General features: G+C 49.8%; 1 protein-coding gene across 6 annotated transcripts in view; it reads left to right on the forward strand.

Moving 5' to 3' along the window:
- KCNIP1 (potassium voltage-gated channel interacting protein 1) overlaps nucleotides 1–15,972 on the forward strand; it is a 268,622-nt gene that overhangs the window by 88,305 nt on the left and 164,345 nt on the right. For 2 of the 6 annotated variants that reach the window (XM_019741068.3, XM_019741080.3), the window contains exon 1: nucleotides 655–1,241. The exons of 2 other annotated variants lie outside the window; for them this stretch is intronic. In XM_019741068.3, coding sequence (XP_019596627.1) covers nucleotides 1,181–1,241 — 61 coding nt within the window. In that variant the 5' untranslated portion in view covers nucleotides 655–1,180. Of the gene's footprint in view, nucleotides 1–651; nucleotides 1,242–15,972 lie in introns of those variants that run through there. 2 more of the 6 variants (XM_088798772.1, XM_088798771.1) reach the window with 2 other exon arrangements.

Consider the following 15,972-nt stretch of genomic DNA (forward strand, 5'->3'; position numbering starts at 1 on the left):
TTGCATGAGAAGCTGAGATGGGGGTTGTGGTCTGTGTGATGTGGAATGAGGACTCACAGAATGGAGACTGCTTCCTAAATTCAGCCATCGCCCCCTCAGCACTAACTCACAGTCTGCCCCATAGCTGATGCCTAGTTAATTATTGGGGAGGTTGGAGAAGGGGGAAGTGAGGGAAGAAACAGCAAGGGCCCAAAGGGGCTGAAGGTTCTTTCACCCCGTTCCCAATCCTGTCATTAGAAGGTGGCCCTGGCCTTTCCTCCTCCCATGAAAACCCAGTAAGATACATGTTTTGCAACCCTTCTTAGGTAGGACACACTTGTTCCCCACCCCATGAATTCAGGCAGTGAATTAAATAAGATTTCCCTTGAAGTCAAATGAAATCACACAACACACACACCCCCACACACGCACAGGCACACACACGTTCTTCCAGGAGCATCTGCTGCCCCCTGAGCCCCACCCATCACCCGGGTGCCGGCGGGGATCTGGAGCGTAGCCTCCGGAGTCCGCACACCCTGCACGTGCCGGCGGCAGAAGTGCCAGCAGTAGCGCGGTCCCAGGCGCCCCCACCCCCACCCCCGCGTCCTGGCTCCGCCCCGCCCCGCCCCGCCCCTCCGGGGTGACCCGCCCGCGGGCATCTCTCTGCCCGGCTCAGGTTCGCCTCTAGCGCGCGGGCCGGCAGCAGGCAGGCGGGCGCGCGGCACCGCTCCGCGCGGTCCCCGGCTCCGTTCATTCATGATTGGTACTCGGCCCCCCCATACCCAGTCGGAGCGTCGGGAGGGGAGCTGCGCGTGCGGCAGGAGGGGCGGGCGGAGCGCAGCTCCCGCACCGCACGCGGCGCTGGCTCAGGAGCCTCGGCCCAGCGGGCGGCCGCCCGGTGTCTAGCGCCAGGCAGGCTCCGAGGCACCGTCGTCGGCCCTTCAAGGGGAGCAGTCGGCCCGGCTCCGAGGGCTCGCCGGGAGCCACTGGCCCTGTGAGTCAGTGCATGTGCGGGGCTGAAGCAGGAAAGAAAAGGCTCCCGGCGCCCCAGCCCCAGGCTCACTGAATACCAAGCTGCAGGAGGGCTGCCGGGTGCTTTTTTCCTCCCCCAATTCACAGTAGACGATCCACACTGATTTCTTTCCAGGGAAGGGGAGGGGCAGGGCCCGGGGTCCCAAGTCGCACACAAGTCTTCGCTGCCATGGGGGCTGTCATGGGCACCTTCTCGTCTCTGCAAACCAAACAAAGGCGACCCTCGAAAGGTAAGCCACCTCCTTCTTCCTTTTGTTCCCCCGGCTGGGTTTGGGGGTGCTGGGATCTGAGCTGGGGTGTGCCACCTGCCTCCCATGGCCCAGACTTTTCTCTCTCCGTGAGGAGCGGATTCACGTTCCTGTATCCAAAGGAATAAGAAGCTGGCGGGAGGATTGGTGTGAATCCCTGTGAAGGCTCAGAGGATGAGCCAGAGTGGGTACCTGGGTGACGGGTGCCAGGACCCTTCTCCTGGGGAAATCCCTAGGAGCAGAAGGAAGGGGCACATTCACAGGTGGAAGTGACGGGGTGTCTGGGTGGAAATGTTGGGAAGCTCTTCCCGTTCCCATAAGGGCAGGCGATTGTGCCAGTGTGGGCATCCAGCGAGGGTGCTCACACATTCACTCGCTCCTCCTCTGGGCTGCGATGTCGGTGCAGACCTGGGAGTCCATCACCAGGGAGGGAGTGCTGCGTCTGCCCACCCCAGAAAACCTCTGCAAGCCAAAAGGAATCAGCTGCTGCCAGGTGGTAAAACTCCCAGGGCTCATGTCCTGGTGACTCAGGGCATCACACGAGGGTGCTGCCACGATCTGGGAACCGCTGGGAGCCGAGGGTACTGTCAGGGTGTGGCAGAGAGGTGAGCTTACATCGAAGATAAGGAAGCATGGTGTCCTGGAGTCCCTTCTGCCTTGGTCCTGTTCCATAGCTGCCTTTCCCCAGCTGAGATGTGCGCAGTCTCTCCAGTGGGACGGTTGTCAAAGGGGTCCATGGGAAGTCGAGGGGGACTCTGCAGGCCTCCTCTCCAGCAGTTAGAAAGTTGGTTGTTGGAATAAAGAGACGGGATGCAGGTACGGAAAAGAAAAGGATGGGTTTGTTTTAATTCTCAAATACTATTGTGAGTGGTAGCAGGATTTTAAGTAACCTGACAGTGAGCCCAGGTTCTGGCTACAGGTGGGGTTTCAGCTCTCACGCCTTATGCTAGCTGGTGATTAAATCTGTATTCACCAGCATTTATGGTGCTGATGGTGGACGCCAGGGTACACCCTAAGAGTCTACTCTCAGGAGTTTGGTTGGTTTCACCTGAGGTATGAGGGGAGTCTGCATCGCAGAGCTCCCCACAAGGAACCTGTCCAGGAGGGGTCCAGCCTCTGGCCCAGCCCTCGGGAGACATCAGCCTGACTGAACATGGAGGAATGAGATTTCTGGTTGAAGGTCTTCGGGGATGAAACTGGGTGGGGGGTTACAGCCTAACACATGGAGAAGGCTTTGGCCCATTTGTCCAGCTGAGTTATACATCCTGGCAGGGAAGGGACTGGTCTCTCTTTTCGCGGCCGTCCTAGGCAGGAAGAAAGGTCTGCAAGCCTTGGCATAGGACCGTGATGTTCTGAGCTGCTCCTCGCAGATCCTCAGATGCTGCTTGACTGGGATCAAAGTTCAGCACCAATTTCCCATCTCCTCCCCCAGCACGTCTGACCACCATGAGGTCCCAGGGGCCAGGGGACTGAGGAGACAAGAGACTCAGGGGTTTGTTTTAAAAGATCGTCCATGCCTGTCGTGCTCCTGGAGAGGCAGAGAGGTGTCCAGTGGAACCTGTGTGTGAATGCCACTCTGTCACTCTCTCCCTCTGTGATCTCACGCAAGTCCCTTCACCTCTCTAAGCCTGTTTCCTTATCCATAAATTGGATAAGAATACTACCTCTGGGTGTGGGGGAAGTGTTGGCTACAGCCACGGGGACGTAGAGGAGATTGTTGAAAGGACATGAAGATCAGATGAACGATGGATATGGACTTCCGTGCACAGAGCTGGACAAAGATTTAGAGCTCAGACATTACCATCTACCACTCCCTTCTCCTGCACACAACTCCCGGTCCACCCAGATAAATTCCTGCAGGATTCCCACAGGCCAAAGCTCTCTGCTTCTCTCCCAAGATTCTAAGAAAGAAAAGAGGGGCACCAACATTCAGTGAGCACCTACTGTGTGCCAGACACAGTGCTGGGTGCTTTATCTGTGCATTCATATTGAACTCTCATAAGCACATGTGTTTGAAGCTTCTAGCAGGTCCAGGGCTGCTAGGCAGGCTGCCAGGACTGGCTGCCCCAAGCTCTGAGCTGTCAGCCTCTCTTGCACAAAGCCCCACCCCACTGGCTGGAATTGTCCAGGGCTCCAGCTGTGCGCATTCCCCTGGGCATTTGCCCTGGAGCAGAGTTTTATCTTACTGTCTTGCTCCTTGCAATGCTAATCAGCAGAAGACCCTTCCTACAGAGAGAGGCACTTTACTGGGTAGGCAAGTGGTCAGGGATTACTTCCTGGCCGCATCCCTTCCCCACTCAGGACCTGGGTTTCTCCTTTGTAAAAGGAGGAAGTCACATGAGACATTTCCTCAGGTTCCGTCGGTTCTCAAATTTGAAGATTTTTATTGCTGATGCTCTTCCCAGAGCTGCTACTGTGATCTCTGAGACATCGAGCTCAGATCTAATTAGATGCAGTCAGAAAGAGTGGAGGAGATTTGCAACTCAGGCGTCAGTCTCCCTGCTGGGTTCAAATCTAGGCTCTGCCACTTACTAGCTATGTGACTAAGCCTTATCTTCGTCAACTATAACACAGGGACAGTAGTGGGTTATAGTCTTCAAATAGCCATGTGTTTTGTGGATTTCAAGGATAACAGAAGTCAAATGTTTAGCACAAGCTCTGCTCCATAATAAGTGGTCAGCAAATTTCAGCTGCTATGAAATGTATGTCTCTACTGTTTGCGGCTTCCAAATGCCTAGAGTAAGGCCATCCTGGAAGTAGTCAGTGCCTCTGGGAGTCCTAAAAGCTCATTTCTAGAGCCCTCTTCCAGCCCTGTCCAGGTAACAACTTGGACCCAAAACCCGGAGGCATAGAGGCTGGTCCTGTTGCTGCGACCCTGCTGATCTCTGTGGCTGGCCCTGCAAACGTCATAGCTTGCCCAATGAATACCCTGCATGTTTTGAAACTATAATTTGGTAACACACATATATTTTTTAAATAGGGCAAAAGCTCTGCCTGATTAGTGCTGAGAGAGGGGTGTACCTAGCCCCGCCTGGGTGTCCAGGGAGAGCTTTCTGAAGGCAGCAGAAATCCAAAGTAGTTTCAGAGTTTTGATCTGTTTGGGATCTTTGTTTGTGTTTAATTAGAATGGGAAAGCCCTGCTTTTGGAGATTCAGCCTCTGCTGAATCCAGGTAGAATTTCTGATTCCAATGGTTTTGCATGTTCTTGTCACACCAAGGACGTTGCTCTGGGCTTGGGGGAAGAAGTGAGAAGGGTTGGGGTATCGAGGTAACCAGAGGAAGAGGATGCAAGTGCTGCAGCTGGGGGAGTGAGGGACAAGAGAATTTAGGGAGAGCATCACTAGACCAAGGCCGTCCCTACGGAGACTTGCCCGTAAGCAGATAATCCCACGTTGCAGGGGTGGCTGAGTTATCAGTCTGCCACGGTGGAGGGAAAGCACTCAGAACCTTCAGGAAGGGCTGAGCTTGGGATCTCAGAATGCTCACTGAACAGATGAACAGACTGCCTCCCACAGCTATTCACTGCTTTTCCTCAGGCCACATGGCAAGGTAGAGACAAATATGGGACTGGTCCCCTGAGGCCTAGATCAGGGAGCACCTGGGAGAGCTTATGGAAGCAGAAGGCTCCTGGTGAGGCTGGATTTGGGGACTGGTGATTGGGGCAGGATTTCCAACCAGGAGAGATCTGGGAGACGGACGAGAGGCAGTGAAGTGTAGAGAAGCAGTAACCCTCCTGTCACAGGGGCCTGGCCTCCAGAGACCTTTGGCAAGTCATCTCACCTTGGAAATACCAGTTTCCTTATGTCTAAAAGCGGAATGCTGATTTACAGAGGCACGTGTGCCTTGGGCATTACCTGTTTCTGCATCTGTGTCCATCCTTTACACTCTATATTACCCCTCCCCCCACCTCCTTGTCTAATAGCTAAAATTCTACCTACATCCCAAGGTCTCACTAGGCTGTTTCCAGATTCAGGAAGGCTTCCCCAATCCCCAGAGAAAAGTGACTTCTCCCATCTGAATTCCTACATCTTTTAAGGTGTGCGTTCTCATGACTCTCAAGTCATGCTTTGAATTAGGCAGTGGATGGAAGTATTAACCCTCTGCCCCCACCCCCGAATGTCAGCTTCTTGAGGGGAGCTTGTCTGAATCATCCTTCACCGTCCCCAGCTTGGCTCCTTGCACATAGTAAGTACTCAATAAATCTTTTCTGGAAGAAATTGTGGATAATGGAACTGTTGGCTGTTATTTCCTCGAATTGCAGACCCTGCAGGAAAAGTTAGCTTCCCACTGGAATTTCAGTTACTAACCTGGAATGAATTCTGTTATTTGGTCTGTTGACTTTGAATTGGCTTTGTCTCCAAAGTGTTCTGAATCTGTTTACCATTTAGCAGGGAAGTGCTGAGAACAGGCTTCCCATTCCCCAGACCCCTGGCAGTCAGGAAAGTATAGGGAGCTCACCCCCAGGGCCTGGTGCCATTCTGGTCCCTCAATCCCAGAAGAAATTCAGTAGAACTCAAGTAGGACAGAAAGAGGGAGATGGAAGAGACTGAAAGATGGAAGTGAAGGGGCTACTGCCTAAAATAAGTGCAACTTTTCAGTCTTGGGCCTCCATGTACATCTAGAAGGGCTTTGCTCAATAAATGCTTTGTAAATGTGCACGTGAACAAGTGAGTGTACACATTAATGAGTGAGTGAGAGAATGAATGATGGAATGAATAAATAAGTGAGTGAAAGGGAGCACATCCTGTATCAAAGCTATGATAGCAGGAATGATTGGAGAAATGAGTGCATGGATGAATTGTACAAGAGTTAATGAGGCCTGAAGTCCTAGAGAGACTGCGATAAAAGACTCTCTTTGCATGAAGAGCATTGATTGTCATGCTACCCAAATCTTGGATCTGAGTCCCCCACCGTGAAACTTGGAGTTAATGGGACAGGAAGCCCTGGTACAGATAATTAATAGTAAACGTATAGCAAGTGCTTCTTAGAAAGCTGAAAATTATAAATTCAGTCAAGAAGAGTCCTGGTAATTTTTTGGATACCAGTAGATGTGTCTTTGGGGAAGGTGGGAAGATTGGAAAGTATCTCTAACCTTTCTTTTGTTGATTCATTCAAAAAACAATAGTAGGGACTAAGTTAGAAAGGTCTCCCTTGTATTTCAGGTTTCCCAGTACCATGTCTTGGTGAGAGCAAGAACCTGTATGTTTCTCTATCCATTTATTTGTTCACTAAGCAATCTCTTACATGTTCTTTAACATTCATTCCCTGATGTTGTCTCTGCCTAAGATCCACTCCAGCTTCCCCACTCTCCTTCCACCTCTACCTCCCTAGTCACCTGGCGAACTCCTATACATCCTTCAGGACCTCATTTAATGTCACGCTCCAAGGCTCCTGTAGGCAGGGCACATCTCTCCTTCCCGTGTTTCCCTACAGCTATTGCTGCTTCCCCTTGCTGCAACCCTGTATATTATGTGATTATGGACTTACACAGTTAGCTCTCAGGGAATGAGTCTTATTCTAGGGCCTGTGTGAGGCCTGACACTGAGTCCAGATTCGATGCATGTCGTCTGTGTGGAGGTAAGGATAGCTGGACCAGGGTTTGTTCTTGATGGCTCTGGGCAGTGAAGGAATGTGCCGGGCAGCCCAGATGAGAAATCCAGGTCTGCTCATGGGAGAAGCACTGCAAAGTTCTGCATAATGGCCCTGGAGCTGATGTCCCTATTTATCAGACAGAGAATGAGCATGCTCAGGAAAGAGGGAGAGGGACAGAGAGGGAGAGGGAGAGGAAGAGGGAGACAGAGGGAGAGAGGGAGAGGGAGGAAAAAGGAAGGAGAGGGGGAGAGAGGGAGGGAAAGGGGAGGAGAGGAAGAGGGAAGGAGAGGGAGAGAGAGGGGAAGAGAAGGTGAGGGAGGGAGAGGGGAGAAAGGGGGAGAGGGGGAGAGAGGAAATGAGAGGGAGAGGGACGGAGAAACACAAACACACTCTTAAGTGAGAATTCTGGGACCTTAACTTGACTTATCTTTAAATGCCTCCCCTCCCTCCATATATTATTTTAAATAGGTCACCTTTAGGGAGCAGCTGGAGTCAGTTGGGATACGCCAGCGTCCTATTATTCCAGGCCAGATTGAAAGCCCCACTGGGGCAATGGGGGGAAAGGGAACCACACTCAGATTAGAGAATTAATACTAGGACTGCACAATGGTTAGGACCTCTGAGCTCAAGTAAGAGACTGGGTTCAAACTCTGGCTCTGTGACTTAGCTGAACCACTCTGAGCCTCAGTTTCCTGTTCTGTAAAATGGGGACATGACAGTATCTCTCTTAGGGGACTGTATCAGAGCTCAAGGAGGTAGTGAGCACAGTGCTTCATATATGGTGAGATGATTCTAGCCACTCCCTGTAGCACTAGCTTTGCTGCTGCCATTTGTCCCATCACAGGTCAGGTCCCTTCCTCTTCTCTTACTCCATCTGTACAGTGACTTAGTAGTCCTTGGTGATCTCTGTCCCTTCAAGCTATGGCCTCCAGTTCTATCTCTCTGGGACCCAGAGCCATCACAACCATGGCCACCAGAACCCCGAGAGGTTTCTCTGGTGACTCCTACGGGGAGCTGTCAATTTAGATGACGACGGAAATTTCCAATGGTGAGATAAGAAAAGGTGGACCATCTGCTAATACTAATAATAATAACAATAACAATTAACGTTGATCTGGCCTCCTCTCTGGGCCAGACACCTTACTCTGCCCTTCTCCCATGTTATTTTATTAACTTCCTCCCAGCCCTGGAGGACAGATCCTATTATAGTGCCCATTTTGCAGATGAGGAGACTTAGGCTCTGAGAAGGGAAAGTGCCTCGGCCAGGGTCGCACAGCTTGTGGTGAGCAGTGTCTGGTTCTGGCTGATTCCAGAGCCGGAGCAATTACACACCACACCAACTTCCTCCCCTCCTAGCCACACCTGGAAGACGAAGCCAAAACGGGGAGTGTGGATGTTGGGGAGAAGGCATTGAGGGATAGACTGGAGCACCTCATTAACCGCACCTAACAGCCGAGCCATCTGCAGGCACTGAGCAAAATGCTTTTAGTCCCATCTCAACCCGTCCCTGGATCTGTTTCCATTTAATCTGACACTGCAAAAACCTGAATATGAAATGATTGGGGGCAGAAGGCCAATTAGCAAATTCATTAATAGGATTAAACATCTCTCCTCTGCTCTAATCATTTATGTGAACTAAATTCTTCTCCCTTTGTTACAACTGTCATTGCCTGTCAGTGAAGGATCGAGCGCTTAAATATCTCCAAGCATGTTAGAATTTCAAACCTTCAGAATCGGGCACCAGAATCAAGGTTTTCACATGGTCCAGATGGGCAGGGAGAGGCCCGTCAGCCAATGACTTGTCATCATTACAAAGGAAACAAATGCAAGAACTTGCTAGTGCATTAGCCTTCTGCTCTCTCATTGGTTCCCTTTGTCGTTGGCCACACATTGGCCTAAATCTATATTACACATATGTATGTGGTATGGCAGTTACGGGCATATCATCTTAGACCTGGATGCGAAACCTGGCTCTGCAACATACTAGCTATGTGACCTCGGACAGGTCATCTCATCTCTGTGAACCCTCATTTCCACATCTAGAGAATTAGGATATTGACAGTAATTTCCTCCAAGGTTGTTATGAGCAAGAAATGCAATAATACATGTAAGATACAGTCAGAACTTAGCGCAAAAGCAGTAGAGGTAAGTTCTTCCTGTCTGGAACCGTAGTACTCAAAGTGTGGTCCTCACATCAGCAGCCTCAGCGCCACCTGGGAACTTGTCAGAAATGCAGCCTCAGGCTGAATATATGTATGTAATTATACGATATATATCATCGTAAAATTATACATCACGCTGGAAGGGACCTTCAAAGCCTTCTGGTTCGAGTTTCATTCCACAGATATCAAAAAGGAGTCCAGAGAAGGTCAGTGGTTTGCCACAGGCACACAGCTGGAGTGTCAGACGTGGGACCTGACCCCAATTTTCCCCACCCCTGTTTGTCTTCATATGAATTGCTACGAAGTCAGATTTCCTCTGATTAGCCTGTCAGCACTTGAGCTTTGCTTTCTTTATTTCTTTTTAAAAAACAGATGGGCAGGACTATGCATGCCCATTGTGTTTTAATTTATGAATTGTAAATGTTATTCCAGCTAAGGGGGATCCTGAATCTTGATTCTACCAGCCACCCCCTTCGCTCTCCCTCCAAGTCTGTGCTATCTGGAGGTGTGACAGGAGGCATTCTGGGTCTTCATTAAGACCACAGACCAGGACAGGGTGCTGGACAGATGTGTGTGGACTAGAGGCGTCTCTTCACAAGTTATTTCATCAGCAGTGCTCAGAATGGCAGAGCAGGCTGGCAGCCTGGTTAATGTGCAAAACCTTTGTGTGGGATTTGAGACCAGAAGATTAGACAGAAGTTAGTAGGAATCTGAAGGACAGTGAAAGAGCCTGAAGCATGAAAGTCAAGTGCCTTTTTCAGGGGGCCTAGAAGGGACTCTGCGTTGGAAAACGAACCGTCCTGCTGGTTATTGTAGAAAGCTTCCTGCACTGAGCAATTAGCAGCACTCATCCAGAGTCAATAGGCTTGTTTGGGGTAGAAATAGAGATATGGGGAAGCATTGCTTGAGGAGGAGGGATGCAGATCTCCTGAAGGCCTACTATGTCCCAGACCTTTCCGTATACCTTGTCTCCTTTCGTTTTTCCAGTAGTGCTGTGATGGCTGTATTACTATTCACACTTTGCAAATTGGGAAACGAAGGCTCAGGAAGGATCTAGTGCTCAGAGAGCAAGGATTGAAGCATGTCTGATTCCGAGGACCCCCACTACGTGGCCTCCTCCTCTAGCCGAGGGTATGTCTACAACCAGCAGGCCTCTTATCCCCAAGAAGAAGTTGATCAGCCGATACTCTAGTTTCCACGCTCCTGGGAAGCGGAAATAACAACCACTGGCCTCCGCTTGGCTCGTCAGCTCCTCACTCAGGCCGGCCCTGGGTCCAGAGGGAAAGGAGGGCTCGTTCCGCTGCTGAGGGAGCCTTGTGGAGGCCACGCAGAACTCAGTTCTGAGGAAGGCACTGCACTGTCACCAGGTGTGGCTACACTTTCTCTCCATCCCTGGGACTCACCTGTGTAGTGTGACTCTCCCAGGTGGTCACATGCACAGTCACAGGGGCCTCTTAGGCAGGGCAATCGGGGGCTCATGGCCTTCCCTGTCTCCTTTGCACAGGCCGGGCCGGGGCTGGCCTGGATTAGGACTCTCAGCCCTGAAGGCCCTAAGGCTGAAAAGATTATATCCCCCCACCACCCACCCCACCAGTTGCTGCTTAGACAATTCAAAACACAAACAGTAAAATAGGTCTAAGGAAGTCTAATAAAATTTGGATTTTCCCCATGATGGCTACTCTGATGATTTTTTTAAAAAATATAGCACACTGTCAAATCATGTTTCTCATCATTTTTGATGCTTCTACTTTGCTGGTGCTTTAAACATCTCTTCAATGTGCCTGTTGGAGTATGTCCACTTCGGAGTTGCAGACTGACAGGAAAAAGAGAAAAGCTGATCTGTGTTGAGCCCCGGTTGTGTGCCAGGCACGGTGCAGGGTGTTGACAAATATAATGACAATCACACAAACATTTTTAAAGCTCTTATAGTAAGAAGAAGAATAGTAAGAAGAAATGACATTTATATAGCACTTTGTGTCAAGTACTATTCTAAGTGCTTTTGATACATTAAACTAATGTGATCCTCACAACAAGCCTATGAGGTAGGAGTCCCCATCTAACAGATGAAATCTCATATCTCACACTATGAGAAGGAAGCATTCATTGCACACACACACACACACGCACCATTTCGTAGTGACTTGCCCAAGTCCCCCCATGTGGATGGTGGAAGAACCAGGATTCACACCAGTTGTGAGTGGCAGGCCCTACTCACTTACTAGAAGCACCGTGTTATTTGATGTTCCCCAGGGTGCATTATAAGGAGAGGTGGGACTAAAGACTGAGTGTTGAATCCTGTCCTGTTTTTCAGGGGCACCCTATCACTCCCTGTTGCCTGTTGCATCGGTCCTTGCCTTGCGCTACCATCCCAGGTCCATTCTGACCTCCCAGAAGGACCACTTTGCACGTTGGTCCACATCATGTAGCTTGTACTCAAGCCAAGTCACTCTGCCATCTGCATTTCCCTGGCAAGAAGCTGCTGGAAGGATATTCGAGTTGTGTAGGAGACTCTCTTGGCTGGGATTTGACTCCAGTGCCTGCAGCTTAATCTCCAGGCGAAACTGTATCTGGACATTGAACTGTAGATTGTTATACTGTGAGGTTCAGGGGACGGAGAGAGCCTCTCCATCTGAGGGGCCGGGGCTGGAGAATCAGAGAGGATGGCTGAAAGAGGTGGCATTTGAGGTTGAGGAAAGAGCTGGCCTGGGTTGGCCCATGCAGGAGCGTAGGTTAGTGAAGTTCTAGGCAGCAGGAATAGCATGAGCTTTGCCACCGAGATAGACAACAAGAAAAGAGAAGGAATGAAAAATGGCAATGATGTTTTGCACTTTTGTGGCTTGGAAGATGTCAACAGAAAGGTTGGCATCAGAAAGGGGACACGATGGAGGCAGAGATGAGTCAGGCGGACAATCTGGAAGGTGGGAGAAAGACCCTGGAAGGCAGTAGAGAGCAAGGATAAGGAAAGGATGAAGTGGGGATCAGGACTGTCCCCCTCACCCCTACCCTGTCTCCCCAAAAGTCCCCCAGTGATCCCTTCAGCCACATCTGCTCCCTCCCTCCCCCTCCCAGTATACCCCCTGTTTGTCCTGCATGGTTTAGCAATTGATTGCCTTGAATTGCTCCGTAATCGCTTCCTGTAAACATGCCTTGACTCTCCAGTGAGATACACTTTTCTCCAAGACTGGCACCTTTCTTTCTGCTCTTCTGAGTTTCTTGGAGGAGCCCAACACAGTTCTGGCCACACGATTGGTATTTGGTGACTTGAATTGTCATTTCACAGAGATGTACGAGGACTTGGGATTCCCTGACTGGGATGAATGTGGCAAAGAAACTTGGGCACAGCTTTGAAGCCCCCCACAGCATATCCACAGAATCTGAACATCCATGATTGTGCTTTGGTGCAAAACATAGGACATGGGAGGCTGCTGCATAACAGCATAGAGTTGTTGGAGAGAAAAAGGTGCGAGGTGTTGGGTGAGATAGAACCGAAGGCCAGTCCTAATTTACCCCTTACAAGCTGTGTGCTTTAAGCAAGTTATTGAACCCCTCTCTGCATATCAGTTTCTTCATCTATTAGATAGCAACAATCATGATATCAACTCATTCGATTGTCATGGGGAATAAATGAGATACTGTGAATGCGAGTGTTTGGTGAACTGTAAGGGGCAATGCATAAATGGTGGATATCAACAGGTAGATGATGGTAATGATCATAATGGTAGTGGTGATTTTGATGGTGCTGGTGGTGATGGAGGCGCTGGTGGTGGCAGTGGTGGCCATGATGATGGTGGTCGGGAATGGTGGTGGTGGTGGTGCGATTATAGTAGAGTAATGGTGATGGCAGGAGTGACGGTAATAGTGGTGTTAATGGTAGTGATGGTGGTGATGAGAGGTGGTGTTCATGGTGGCGGTGGTGGTGGTGATGGGATTATTACAGGAGGGATAACGAAAGCGGTGGTGGTGGTAGAACAATGCGGGGCGATACTAGTTGAGGCGGTGATACTAGTAGAGGTGAATGGACGCTGATGGTGCTGGTGATACAGTAATGTCTGTGGCAGTGTTGGTGGCAGGATGACGGTGGTCGTGGTGGTGGTGACACTGGATTTGAGGCTATCATTCCCTTTGTCCAATCGAGCTTCTTTGGCTAAGCTGCACAGAAGGACTTCCAAGCCCTAGAATTTGACTGCCCACCGATGGATTTGTCAACAGTAGGGAAGAATGAGACAAATTAGTTCATGCTTCTAAATTTCTCCATGGTTGGTACGTTCAGAATCATTTTTATACAAGCGGCCTTCTTGGCACTTGCATTCCCAGCACGTAGCACAGTGCCGTGCCCGGTACATAGTCACTTTTCAATAAATATTTGTGGAATGAAAGAAGAAACTTGCAGGAGGACACAGGTTGTACCCTTGGATAAACTCATCAGAGGTAAGTGTCTCATCTCCGACGGTATGCAGGGTTATCAGGCAGCTCCCCATCGCCTCAGAACGTGCCTGCACTCAGGCCAGGATTACAGAAGTGGCTTCAAGTTCAGTGCCTCCACAGCCCACCTTCCACCCTGGGCAAGTTAGAGACACACGTAGGGCCTCTGTTGTGAGAAAGGAACAATCACATGCTGACATTGTAGGGTTCTTGTGGCTTTCAGGGATGTGGCACATCGTAAGGGCTTAATAAATGGTAGTAGTTGTCAATGTTGGTAGCATTTATTATCTCTGTCTCTGGTGGAGACAGTAATATAACAAGTGGTGCATAATGATAGACCAGGGTCTTGTGTGTCTCTCTTTGGGGGGACACGTGTGGCTTGGATTCACCTTGAATCCCCTGGTCCTGGAGCTCTGAGCCTGATGGAGTTACCTGCATGGATTGTACATTGTTGGTGGGTTTGTTGAGAAAGATGGGGACCACCCGTAGGCATTTGGATCCATGTGCTGTACTGTCAAATAAGGAATGAGATGTGGAGACTAAACAGTCTTAGATTTAAACCCCACACTTGCCTCTCATTGGCTGTTAGATATGTTCCTAAGTTCCTTAGTTTCTGTGTGTGTCCAGTGAGGTTAATAATACTGAGCACATTGGCACCTTGGGAAGAGTATGGAAAATAAAGTGTAAATGGTGCAGGAGCGGGGGAATGTCTCCCAGGCAGCCCAGAACTGGAAGTAATGGAAAGACCAAAGTAGTTCGGGGATTACAGCTTCCTGCAGCCTTTATCTTTCTGGAACTGATTCATTGCTCCCTAGAACGTTGGGACAAAATCAAGAAGGGGATGAAGGAAGGGAGGGAGAGGAGTGATAAGAGTATGGAAGAGAATATAAACCTGTGGTGTGTGGGTAGCAGGCTGCCTGTCCATGGCAAGCACTCAGTGTAGGGAGAAGTCATGGCGGTGTCATTTTTATTGTTGCGATTGTTATTGTTGTCAAAAGGTGTGTGTGTGGGGAGGGGGGAGTCCAGGTAGAAAGTAGAACTCAAGCGAAGACACGGGGAGGGAGAGCATGGAAGGTTGGACAGAACCCAGGCTGAATTGGTTCAAGGTTATAAAGCGCCAAGTGCAATCTGCAAAGTGTGGAAACTGAGGCAGGCTGCCCTCCCTGCTCCTCCGCAATTTCTAATACCAGCCAGTCCCTTTGAAGGCTGTTGGTGTGTGTGCATTTGTGTAGAGAGGTAAAGCTTGCTACTGTATATAGAACATCTGACACTGTGCTGGGCACATCCCCTAAATGATCTCATTCAATTGTCACACCGTCCTATGAGGTAGATACGGTTATCACCTCTATTTTCGGTGAGATAAAGTAAGCAAACTGAAGCCCAGAGAAAAGCGACTTGTCCAAGGTTACCTAGCTGGTAAGTACAGGGACAGCATTGAACGCAGGCCTGTCTGTCCCTCACTCAGAGACTTCGTACTACTACCTGGTATTCGCTCCATTTGACATTTGGGGACGTGGAGGCTCACAGAAGCTGCTTCACCCCACTGCACAGCCAACTTTTAGCAGCACGAGACTCATCCCATTTCTCCTGACTGCCAGCAGCTCCATCTCCCTGGTGCCTCACACATCACCGCAGCCAGCAACACAAGAGGCTCTTATCCCTTCTCCTGCTCTTCCTACCTTTCTTGGCCTTCTTCCAAAACTTTGGGAAAGCAGTAAACCAACATAAGAGTGAGAGAAAGGCTGTAGAAAGCTCAAACCCCAAACCAACTCGTTCTTTACACAATTCCCATCTGAGCTGCCTGGGAGACAAAGCCCCTCCACCACCACCACCACCACCATTGCTCTAATATGTCAGTGGACAGCAGCCAGACTAAAAGACTGACATGTATTGCACCCTTCAATCCAGACCCCACTTAATTCAGAGGTGCTCCGTGTGATGGTGACATGCACAGACTTAGAAGACAGGCAGTCCTGGTCGGGAACCTGGCTCTGCCTTTCTTGAGCTGTGTGATCTTCGGTACATCACCCACTCTCTCTGAACCTCAGGTCCTTCATCTGTAAAATTGGGATAATAGCTCCCCCCTAGGGTTGCTGTGAAGATTAATTGAAAAGGCGTGTGTAAAATACCTCCTCCATAATAGACATTCATTTGAGGTTTAACAACGGTTAACCTCAGGCTATAGACTTGATAAATATAGGCTCCGCTAACACAAGTGTGACCGTTCCTGACAGGTACTATTACTCCCTCATCCATTACCCATGGCAGACATTGGTCATCCATCACAGGACTCTTTGCTTCTGAGCCGGAACATGACCTCAGAATCCTTCTTAACACAGCACTCCAGGCAGTCACTACCAATTAGTTACACTTGGCATGAGGATAGATGACATTTATTTGTAGTGTTCCCTCTGTACAACCCAGGGTCTGTCTCCAGTCTGCTTTGTGAGTGTGTGTGTGTGAGTGTGTGTGTTAGTGTGTTACTCTTCAGTGATGAAAGAACACTCCAGTCACTGGTTGTTGGTTCATTTGTACGT

Source organism: Rhinolophus sinicus, chromosome 5, assembly GCF_057876585.1.
Source record: "Rhinolophus sinicus isolate RSI-liver-muscle chromosome 5, RSI-T2T, whole genome shotgun sequence".
NCBI lineage: Eukaryota > Metazoa > Chordata > Mammalia > Chiroptera > Rhinolophidae > Rhinolophus > Rhinolophus sinicus.